The sequence below is a fragment of the Filicampus tigris genome, chromosome 11, assembly GCF_054856515.1.
Source record: "Filicampus tigris isolate MCC_2025a chromosome 11, RoL_Ftig_1.0, whole genome shotgun sequence".
Classification (NCBI taxonomy): domain Eukaryota; kingdom Metazoa; phylum Chordata; class Actinopteri; order Syngnathiformes; family Syngnathidae; genus Filicampus; species Filicampus tigris.
The window spans coordinates 8,992,181-9,004,656 of NC_141227.1; the positions used below are offsets into that span (position 1 = coordinate 8,992,181).

Below are 12,476 nucleotides of genomic sequence, written 5' to 3' on the forward strand. Positions count from 1 at the left end.
ATTGATATATTACTGTATTTTAAACATTCCAAATGTGTTATACTTGAACCAATGCAATACAGTTAAGAATAGAATATTGCTTGGTTAAAAGAACTGAAATAAATTGTATTCCATTTTACAAATTCGTCATGCACTGATTTCCTGGCTAAGCAGCCAATCAGAGTGATTGTCACTGACACCACTCTGCAGACTGACATTGGTGGCTTATACATTCAATTTATATCTAAAAAGCACCATGACACAAAAATATATGAATTTGCCACAATTCTTAACACATTTTTTAATTTAGATTTGTTACCACTTCCACCATGAATGTGCTGAGCAAAATTCTGGACACGTATGCATTCTACATTATGAAACCATGACTGAGGACCGCACAACAAACAATGACCTCCCTGCCATGTTTATATGTGCACTACAATGCGAAGACAACGCTGTTGTCGTGTTGTGAAGATGATTGAATATAATGTTTAATTGTTGCAGGAAAACTGATACCACGATTTTATGTCCTTGCTCGACACTTTATCAAAGTCATCAGTAAAAAAAAATGACATTGGATCACAGAAGTGTTGATAAAAAGTTAAAGCTGTTAGTTATGCCTTTATACTAAAACTCTCTTATGGTCAACCTTGATAGTTAGGGTTATATTTAATGCCTTTCATCTGATGTTATTCAATGAAATTGAATGGGATTTGATGTAAAACAAGCAAACGTAGCATGTACATGTTACAGGAAAAAATGCTAATGCTAATAATAAAGGCATAGTTGTGCTTGTTTGGCTGAAAATTTATGTTGAATTTATCATTTTACCATATACACTCCAAGACATGTTTAGACCAGTGTTTTTCAAACTGTGTGCCGCGAGTTATTGTCAGGTATGCCGTGGGAAATCGAATCTAATTTGTGTGCCTGTGCGGTGTGGCGCCTGGCAGCGTAATCATGTCTTTACTACATTGTAGTACTCTTCCATACTAGAAGGTAGCAGCAGCAGGAGCAGGTAGCTAATTATCTTTGTTAAGAGACAAGCGAATTAGTGACGTATGTTTATCCAAACAGGCCCATGTTTCACACTGAGTAAGTATCAATATGAAACATTGTAAAATACTTTTTTCTTTGTGTTTATTTAATTCCTATTAAAGACGTTATAATATAACGTCATTCTTCAACGATAAAAGATGCTTGTATAAACAATATAACAGTTTTATAGGTTAAAATAAGCTTATTTTTGTCACAATTTTGTTGGTGAAAAGTTTGAAAAAACACTGTGTTAGACCATAGTTTAAAGTCAGCAACAAAATATCAAACACACGCACTGCACCAAAAAGTGACAAAAAATGTTAACAGAACACCAGTCTAAAAAGATACATGACATTACCACGTGATTTATGTGGGACATCAATAGCTGTAAAGGAAGCAACATTTCTCCAAGATCTACATTGAATTCAAGATCCATGGAAACAAAATGTCAATACCACAGTCGAGGTCATTAACACATTCATTTCACAGATGACAAATGTTCTTGCCGAAGGTCTCTGCTGTTTGATTTATACTCTTATCATTTGTTGCCGTGTCTTCAGCATTCTGAATATTTAAAGATAGCCACACACACACCATACAACAAGTATCATGCATCAACTGTAGAACAGTAAGCTACTGACTTGTTTTGAAATGAGGTGACATTAAACCTTTACAAAGATGACAGTGAACAAGGTCGACTCCGACATATCAACGGGTGGCCCAGGAGTATCTTGCTAATTTGTCCCCATTCTGTGAGAGGGTGAGCCAGCAGGGCATTGTTATGAAGTTGATCTGTGATGAAGGCCCAGTGTTGTTTGTCATGAATCGAGATTCAAGACCTCTTTTCAACTTTATGATTCAGATTTAAATGTTTAAAATGTTTACTTTCCTGCAGATTTACTGAATTCCTGGAGCCCTTTGAACGAGTCATCCAACCTGAGGAACTTTGGCTGTACAAGAATCCGCTGGTTGAGTCCGATCATATTCCCAAAAGGGTCATGTTCGTAAGTACCTACTATATCCTTCCGCATTCCCTTTTATAGCAAACTTGATAGCAGCCATATAACTGGTCATTATTTCCATGTAACTGAACCCCTTTCATTGTTTAATTCTGACTAATTTGCGCAGTGGCAAAATCCTTCATTTGGGATGATACTACTGTGGATTCTCATCTTTTAGTGGTTAAAATGAGGCTGGCTTGAGCTGATTAATATTGGAGGGGTGTTAGAAAACTGGGGTGATTAGCATTCCACTGTTAATATGGACAGCCTGGTCTTACATGACAATAACCAATACTGTTCGCACTCAATGCTAAGAAAATACGTGTCGTAGCCACGTTGTGCAAGATTTGATGAAAATGATTGGATTTAATGCTGATATAGAGCATCGTGCAAATTTCAGAACCAGCTTTTGAGAGTCATACACTACTGTAGTTAAATGTTAGAAAAAAAGATGTGATATGTCTTTCAGGGATTATTGTGGTAATTTTCCATAATTTCCAGACTACAAAACAAAAGTGATTAAAAGGCACGACAGCTAAATTCAGCCATAAAAAATATACATATTTTGGCTGATCTGCTTTATTAAGGCCTAGATAGACCAAAAAGACGCTGGCCAACACTGACAGACGCTTACCCCCGTGGCGTCTGGCCGGCTGTCGGCACGTCACGCTGGCAAAACACACCGCAACGACAGACAGCGACGCTGACCATTAAAGTACCTTCTGCGCGTTGCATAAGATGTAATACCCTTCCATACCATTGGCGGCGGTAGTCACCATTTCTCATTGTTAGAAAAATCCAACCGCAAAGCTGTTGGCCGTGGGCGGATTCTAAAAACGTAAACGATGCATTTAGCTATATTCTTCACTCACGATGAACTCCCATGCGAAGTAAACCATCACATTCTTGACACGGTATTGTGAAATACTTACATTGTCGTCCCTCGCTCTTGTACTTGTAAGAAGATTAAGGCAGCGGAGGCGTGGTCACTGTTTTTCCACATTTGTCACTTCCCGTTGGTTCTCCGAGCACTGATTTGCTAGCTAACAGCCAATCAGAGTGACCAAATGTCACGATTGGTGACGCCGATTCAACATGCGTAACCGCCCCCAAGACGCTTACAGACGGGTTACGACACTACGGCGGTGGCCACTACACCAAACAGACAGCGCATTCAGACGCCACGACGCTTCACGACCTCCGACGTCGGTTTTGTCTATCAGGGCCTTTAGCCGTGGTCTCATTATAACATGGGTATTTGCAAAGACATATGTCGGACAGGTGGAATTCAATTCTTTTTCTTTATTATTTTAAATATGAGAAAACATTGTTTTCCAAACTTTGCCGAACGCAGCTAATCACACAGTGTGGCCTTCCAGAAAAGTCATTGATTGCTGTCTTTGTCTTCCTCCTTCTGTGTATTAAACCCATCAAAGCCCCCTTTGTCAGTGTTGGAATACAACAGCACCAGAACGCCTTCCTTACACACTTTGTCAGTCTCTTTCTCTCTCGTTGTCGCTGTCAGTATCACTTACGTCACGAGGCAAATTCGCCGACGAGCTTGTGCTGTCCTCTTCATCACGCAGCAGTCCAGCCTTTCGAAACCCATTTGTTTAGTAGATTTTTTGGACACTGTTCCACGCTATTAGGATCCACTGGCAGACTTCAGCAATAGTTGCTCTTCGCATGCAGCTAGTTTTTGGTGAAAAGTTTCTCGCCAGTCATCATCCAAGCCTCCCACTGAACTTGGAGTGCCACTTGAAATAAATTCACACTGAGTGGCTGCAAATAACTTGGTTTTGCGTGCCCTGATTGACAAGACTTTTTGTCTCATAGATTTATCGGCGGCATGCAGCTCGTTAGTAAAAATGGATAAATTAACTGCTTCACATTTAAAACTGCAGGGTTCAAAGTGTGGAAAAAACTCTAATTTGGTTTATCGCTTTAAAGACCCCCTTTTGATGCATCGTCTCACTCTCAAGGGGTTCCTTTCCACACATACAAATAATAATAATATCCAAAATAATAATTACATATTAAACAAATACAAATTAATGCACAAAATAATTTACAAATTTAAACATAAAAACACTTATACCAAACAGTGTACTGTGGAGAATAGAAATAAAAAACTGGACCAGGATGTTTGACAATAATAACTACATATGAAAAGTAGTTATTGATCCAAATAAAAAAGATCTACATGAAAAAAAAATGAAGCGACTTGTAGTCCAGAAATTAGGGTATTACAAAAATGAGGCCTCAAATCAGTCATTTATTACCCAGCCAAGGTTACTTTATAGTCCCAATCCATGAACCAGTAGACCTTTTAAGGTACCTTTTTGGTTAATTAACATGGGAAAAACAGCTATGTGGTCTGCCACTATTTTAGTGTTGACTTACTAGTACATGCTGATACTGAACATGTAATGCATGTGTATGACCTCCATTTTCACAGTTTTGTGTCTACAACACACAGAATTGCTCTCTGAGATCCATTCACAGTTTTGTTTGTTTTTAAACTCCAGTAGGCAAATGCCATTTACATTTTCCATGTACGTATCCATTTTCAAACTGTGTTGTTGAGCAAATAGCCCCGAAGTCATTGCAGCACTTTGGGATTTATGTACAGTAATCTCCCCTTCATTGCAGGAGTTACATTCCAGCCTATCCCCGCAATAAATGAAATCCGCGATATAAAAATAACTTAGTGAAATACTGCAAAGCCATGTTTTTATACCATTTATGGCACTTGAATTTTAAAGTCTTAAAACACACAAACACATTTAAACACATTAAATTTATTGGGAGAGTAAGAGCAATAGAAAACACAAAAATATTGTACAGTACAGTGTAACAGTGTACCGATCCCTCTGTGTTTACCAGAGCTTCAACTTGCACCCAAAATCTACGTTCACCATTCGTGTTAACGTCAGCAATGACGTTGGGATTGATTCACATCTTGCACTTTTCCCAAAGTCATCTGTGATAGGTTCCAGCTCACCCACAAATGTAATGAGGACACAGATGGATTGATGTATTTAATTATAAAATATGGTCTAGGATCACTGATAGTGTAGTGGCATATTTGCCCTACTTTGGTTCAGGCAGCGTGTGAGTGTGTATGGCTGCACAGCTCCATACAATATGTATCCTGTGACTGTGGCCAGTCAGCAGGGATAGACCCTGAGCAGAACAAGCAGCATTGAAAATGGATGGGGAATATTGTCTGAGAAGAATCATAGGGTTCTGCTGTCTTCCAATGTAGCACAAACATTTCACCATCAATTTTGAGGTCTACAAGTCCTTGCTGAACATTCAGAATTTTATGTACCGGTACTCACTAGTTCAAGAATAGTGTCATTGAAGTAAAAATGTTTTTTTTTATTTTGTTTTTTTAAACACGTTTCCTCATTGATTTAAAGCAGTGTGGCATTTTGTTTTGTGCCCCCCAAATGGTGGAAGAAAAACAGATTGCACGTGTGCAACAAAACGCACACACTCCGATAATAATTTCTTTTAATTAGTATTAAAAGTCAGAGGTAATAATATAATATTGTTTATTGTTATGCTTGTAGTTTGCAGTTTTTAGAACTGGGCTGCATCATACTAGAGCAGAATTTCGTTATTGCTTTCTTCTGTCTTCCTCAGAACATAACACAAATAAAAGTTATAATAGTATATAAAATGTGTTTTCAATGATATTGTGTAACCCAAGTATTACAAAAGTGTTTTCCACTGAGCCTTTGGGGAATGAGTCATTTTTCCATTTTGCTGAGGTGCTATGAGAGGAACCCTGAACTCACCTACCTTGTATTGTAATGCAATATAATAGATCCATTCTATTTTACAAAACACTCATTCACCATTCGCACATTCATGTCGCCATGTTGCTATGGAAGTAACCACTCAACTACCCAATCACCCTTGAAATGTATAGAAAATCAGATTACAGGGTTTTTATAAGCATCAATACTTCCAATTAATAGAATGAAGGCTTTTTTGTAATGGACGCCTTGGCCCCTGTACCGTTTGATATTGCAGTCCAAAAAGGCCCTCACCATTATTGAAGGAAAGGTATACTGAATTATAGTTTGGAATAGCGAACATATGTGGGGATGAGCAAGACGGGGAATGGAACTAGCATGACAGAATCCTGCAGGGCAAGTGAGAATGGAAGGAAATTAGTTTGAAAAGCAGCATGAATACGGGCAGCCAGCAACGACTACTATTGTTTTTAGCACCTGGTCAAAAAAACACACACATCTCTTCTGTTCTGTAATTTTAAAGACAATGCATTAAAACTCACAAAATGACTATCCTGGCAGTTTTGTTTAAACTATTATTATTCATACCCATATCAGTACTCCCCAACTACTGGTTTCAACCGCAGATTGAATTCCAGGTATTTTATTTTTTTATTTTTTTTGCAGTGGAGCATATACATCTCAATCGGTAATGTGTGTCATCACTATCACCACCCCACTTGGAGATTAGTTTCTGATTGGGAAAATAAAAAAATGTATTAGCATCTCGCCAAGATGGCTTGCTTGATTGCGTGAGAAATCCAAGTTCAAGTCCAAGTAAATTCAGATTGTAGATTGGGCACATGCAAGCACTTGACTTTACGCACTTCACATGAAAGCAGCACTGAACATATACAGTAAACTGCACGAAAACACGAATAGAACTATGAGTAAGATAAATGAGGAGGGAAATAACTGATCGAGATGGCGATTTAAGAGGATGGGTGGCAGCGGCAGAAAGCAGTGCTCACACGTCTCGTTACTGTTGTGCAGTCAGTGGCGGTTGAGAATTTGGCACTGACTGAGGGGAAACAAAAGAGCACTTTCCCACCATTAAATCAGATATTTTTTTTAAGTTTGACACGATGATGAAAGACCATAATAGTATTCAAAGGGGAACTGCAGTCACACCAGCTACCTTGGTCACCATGTCCAATATGAGCTCATTGATTTGTTGAGCGGAAAGAAAAGATCATTTCAACAATAGCGAGTGAAATAAAGCAGCCAAGTTTTATTTCCATCATTCTTGACTGCACTCCTGGGCCCTTGTACATACCTTGATTTTTGTGCCGACGCAAGTCTTGATGCGCTTGTTTGGGAATTTGGTTCATTATTCTGGCATACCGAGTGCAGCTGACAATATGGTGGCTGAAAGTAGACACAATCTGTGTTGCAGCCAAAGAAGCTGGAGGTTTCATTTTGTTGTAGCCAGTGCTTTAAGTGGGCCGGTACGCACCCGTACGTAGTGCCAGCACTTTTCAGTTTTAGCCTCAAGCGCAGTGGTCCCCAACCACTGGGCCACTTGGGACCGGGCCGCGGCGGGCTGCACAGAAGAAAGATAAAGAAATAAAATAACGTACAGCACTTCCGGTTTATTCATCATCCGTGGCTGAAAAATATTTTATTTTGAAAAGTGACCGGATTCTCTCCATTACATCCATCTATGAATGACTCTTAACGCATGTCAAGTTGTCTCTGTCGCATAACGCTAAGATTAAATGCAAATGAGTAAAATAAACAGACGTATTTTGGAAAGTGTTTCTAGACCAGAAATCATACAAGGACACAATAGACAATTTTCCAACAAGGAAGGGCAGAAGGTAACAATTTCTAAACAAACAAACAACAACAAAACGACTATAATTTTATCACTTAAAATGTAATCTTGAGCATAAAAGAAATAAAGCACACAAGGAAACAAAGCCAAAATGATCGCATTTTTTAATTGCATTTGTGATAGGCAGGACAGACACAGCTGTACAAGATGTTGTTTTTGATTCTCTTTGTTTCCTTGAGTCTAATTACTATTTGTTGTTGCTATATTTTAATTTGTTTGTAATTCAGTACATTTTTAAGAGAATGTAAGGTTCACTCTAGTGTATTTTTCATCTGTGTGTATGTTCGTGGGGCAAAGGGAGGTCTCGCACACGGTAGGAACAGCAATAGTCAGCCTGGAATACTGTACCATTCATACGTGTCAACTCAAAATGTGTCAAGGCAACTGCAATATTAGGTGGTGGTGGGTACTGTCGGTATGTTATTTTTTGACCCAAGCAGTAGCAGGGTCAATAGTTTCATTGTGAGCAAGGGGCTCTATAGCACAGAGACATTTTCAGTGTGTTACTTGAGATGGGTGGTGGGGAATTGACCTAATTCATTTAATATCTCATGTGTGGTCCTTACATTGAGACTTTCAGTATGCCCTGTCTGAGTTTGGTCGGCTTCTTTTTCAAATTGGCTTCAAGTTTTCCATGACCTCAAACATCGTTACTCCTAATTAGCCATTCCATACAACAAATGTGACAGTTTTATTATATTCTGAAGTTTTCTATAACATAATTTATTAAATCATTCACAGGACAGCATCTTTGTTTGGCACTATTGCACTTATTCAAACTTTTGTAGTTGTTCTGGGTTGTGGAGTAAAAGAATCCAAAAGCTGTAACAGTCAAACAAACAATCGATCATCATAATGATGATAAAATCAAAATACGTGTTCCACAATTGTATGTCACTGGACCATTTGGAAAATAACTACTTAAATTTGCAATTGACATTGATAAAAAATAGTACTTTATAGAAATTGTGTTCACTGCAAGACTATGGATATGCCCAAGAGTCTGGCATCATCTGCAATGGAAGAAATGAGACAACATTCAAAGTGCATTCATTTCACTCTGAGAAACAAAATACAAGTATCCCTGCATGCCGGTAATTATATGATGGATGATATTTACCTTTGTTAACATTGTTAATAAATTAGCTTGATTTGAAAACAGTATCACTGGTACATTGAGAAAACTCAAGGTCAAAACTGTGTGGCTATGAAACTGGATCCAACTAGGTCCATGATTTTGATGCATTAACTTTGATGACATTTTTCAAGAAAAAAAATGCCATAAAATTAAAAGAGAGATTATTTTCAAAACAGTTGCCTGGCCCAAGTGTGGCTTTGCTTATCACCAGAGCACAAATTTACATCATCATCTCAATGGAAAACTTGTTGCAACAAGTACACTTGAGATAATGTTTTCATCAAGTTTGTGGATGAGCAAGGCTGATTTGTCTCAGTACCTTGCCTCAAAGAGAAGAATCAATGGACTGATAAGTTATTGTGCTGTCTATATTTGCCAGTCCATGGTTTACCCCGACTCTTGCTCAGTCATCTGATATAGGCACGGCCGTCTGATGTAAACGTGGAAAATGGATGGATAGAACACTGAAAATGATAGTACTTAACTTCCAGTTGTACATGATTAAAATGTGGTCAATTTTAACAATTTTCTGCTATTTTCATAAAAAATATTCAAATTATATACTGTATGTTTACAAGGTTAACCATGTGCAACCAGTGAATGGCCGAATTAAATAAATCGATTGGAAACAAAAGATTTATTTTCTCAGTGTTACTGTTCTTGTGCATGAGGAATTAACACATTCCTTTCAGATTCTATGAGTACAACTTGAATAATACTTTACAGTGCAATGCAGTACTGTAAAGTAGTGAGAGGGGAAATATTGTGACCGAATCTTCATTGTTGCTGGAAACTTAAGTATTTCCATGACAATATAAACCCATTCCCCATTGCTTTATTTTCAATAAATCCCTCTCTCTATAATTCATGTTTTGGGTGTCCTTACATGGTTGCAGCCACTTTTCAAAGTGAAATACTAACAAATGAAAGTGTCCATTAAGCCTCCAAATGGAATACGAATGTTGGTACTAGCTTACTACCTGTAAGTAGGTGTCAAGATGAAACGGTGTTTCTTCATGCATGTCCTTCTAAATCCTCTGTCCAAATTGACCTGCAATATCTGTGACTCTGTAGCACTAATATATTTAGACAACTGTGCTGAACGCACTGCCAGACATAATATTTTATCATTTGTTTTTATTCCATTTGAAGAATGACAGAAAAGTAGATTATACTGTATTTTTCCTCCTGTCAACTCTTTGCTTTTACAACAGTCTGACTGGCTTATCATGCCAGAAATTTTGGTCATCTCTTAGCCGCTGCCTTTTACCTAATTTTAAAAATGATAACTGCATTTTTCATAATGAGAAAATGAATGTCAATTTATGATGCAACTGTGGCTGCTTGTATTAGTAAATCTGAGAACATATTTACGCAGGATGAATTTTGTTTCGTTTGGCACTCCTTACGTAACAACACTGTTTTTTGAGATAATACAATACAATACAATTTTATTTATTCAGCGCATTTCATAATGGCTACAGCTGTAACAGAGCACTTTACATAACAAGAACACAGTAGCAATAATAGAACAAGTGAAAGCAATAAATTAAAACACAAATTACTATATACAGTATTCACCGGATCAAAAGTCAAAGAATAGAAATGTGTCTTTAAACAGGTTTTAAAAATGGACCGAGAGGGGGCTAGCCTAACATTTAATGGAAGGACATTCCAAAGGGAAGGAGCAGCAACAGAAAAGGTTCGATCTCCTCTGAGGATCTGCTTAGTCCTCGGCACCTCAAGTAGCGCCTGTTCCGCAGACCTGAAGCACTCTGATGGTGCGTAGGAGTGGAGGAGCTCGGAGAGGTACGCCGGGGCAAGGCCATTTAAAGATTTGTAAACAAATAGAAGCATCTCAAAATGAACCCGAAAATGCACTGGGAGCCGGTGAAGAGAGGCCAGAATTGGTGTTATGTGCTCCGTCTTCCGAGCCCTTGGTTCTTAAAGTGTAGGTCAACCCCGACATATATTTTTTTCAGAATATGTTCTGTGCACGCCCACTAGTTGATACAAGGCATTCTGCTTATTATTGCGCTTGTGGAGTATAAATTGAGCAGCAAAAGCCACCCGCTTTTAGCCATCTGAGGGGTGGCGGCCATTTTATCACTTCAGTCGACTGAATATGACATCACAACTGCTCAGGGCTCAGGTAACGACCAATCACAGCCCAGCTACAGAAAACAGGTGAGCTGTGATTGGTCGTTACCTGAGCCCTGAGACACTATGATGTCATTTTCAGTTGACAGAAGTGACAAAATAGCCGCCCTCAGAGATGGCTAAAAATGGGTGGGTTAACTTTTATTCCACAAACGTAATATTTATCAGAATGCCTTGTTTCAGCTAGTTAGCTTGCATAGAACATATTCTTGAAAACATATGTTTGGGTTGACTTCTACTTTAAGGTAGAGTGCCTAATAATGGTCAGTGGTAAGTTCCTGCCCCATGTGGAAGAATTCAAGCATCGATTTTCCAAAGACTATCCCTCATCTGGCCTGAAAATTCTTTGGGCTCTCCCTCGGAAGAGCTGGACAAAGTGGCCTGAGCCTCCATGCTCTGTGAGCACTGCCGACGTGCCCTTGAGCAATAAACCTCACCTTCACTGCTCAGGGATCGGACACAGTTGTGTATCCCCTAAACTTGTACATATCTGTTTTACTGCATGCATGCATCCATGGTGCTTGTTTGTTCTGGATTTGTGTGCATGCAATACACATAGCGGATTTATCCCCTCCTTATTAAAATACAATAATTCCAGGTATACACTACCACTCACATCAAATAGGCTGGGTTAGTTATGTCCCAGCATAATCTCGCAAGTAATAAGTGGAATAGAAATAATAGATAAGAAAATAAACATAAGAAATGAAACTAAAATTGTTATAACGAAGCAGTCGGATGCCTGCAACAGTTCAGCAGCCAGAGGATGAGGAGAAAGCCAAAACATCAACGTAATGGTCTTTTACAACCCTCATAACAATGAAGCAGATTGTGCTTCTGCTTTGACATGTTGAAAATTAAATACATATTGAATAATACACTGTAGAAGGTCATTCCCTGAGGCAGATGTAATTTCATATTGGTTATCTTAACAAGCAACACATGACTAATGCCACTGTAATAACTGCGCATTGTTCATCTTGATTTCCTTGTAGGCAATCTCCTTCCTTACCCCACTGGCGGTGATATTTGTGGTGAAGATAATTCAGAGGACAGACAAGACAGAAATCAAAGAGGCATGTTTAGGTAGGTGGAGCTGATTACTGTCTATTCAATTTGATGTTTGTTTTGCTTTTTGTTTTTGGTTTTTGTGGGAGTGAGTCTAATCCTAAATGTAATGCTTTTAGGAAAGCAGTTCTCAAACATCTATCTCTTTGGGCAGTTTGCTGCATGTTCTGATTGAGGTGCATCTACTTTATTTCATCCAACTTGTTAGTAATCCACTTGAGTCCGTTCAAGCGTTTGAAGACTCCTTTAATCACAAACAGGTAATAAACATACAGTAAAGCACGCTAAGAGAACTGTGAGTCTCTGCAGCTCAACAACACTGCACCTCACTGGGTCTTTTTTCCCACAGTGCCCAAGATGAAAGATTAGATCCTATTTGGCTGGCAGGACTTTTTGTGTTAGCCTAGGTTGCTCTGCCCCTCTGCCGTATGCTGTTCCACAGGGTTCTA

At 38.6% G+C, this 12,476-nt stretch overlaps 1 protein-coding gene across 1 annotated transcript in view; it reads left to right on the forward strand.

The window, feature by feature from the left end:
- plpp4 (phospholipid phosphatase 4) overlaps positions 1–12,476 on the forward strand; it is a 62,076-nt gene that overhangs the window by 24,917 nt on the left and 24,683 nt on the right. Inside the window, exons 2-3 of the mRNA XM_086045974.1 lie at positions 1,913–2,021; positions 11,955–12,045. Of these exons, the coding sequence (XP_085902100.1) occupies positions 1,913–2,021; positions 11,955–12,045 (200 nt within the window). The remainder of the gene's footprint in view (positions 1–1,912; positions 2,022–11,954; positions 12,046–12,476) is intronic.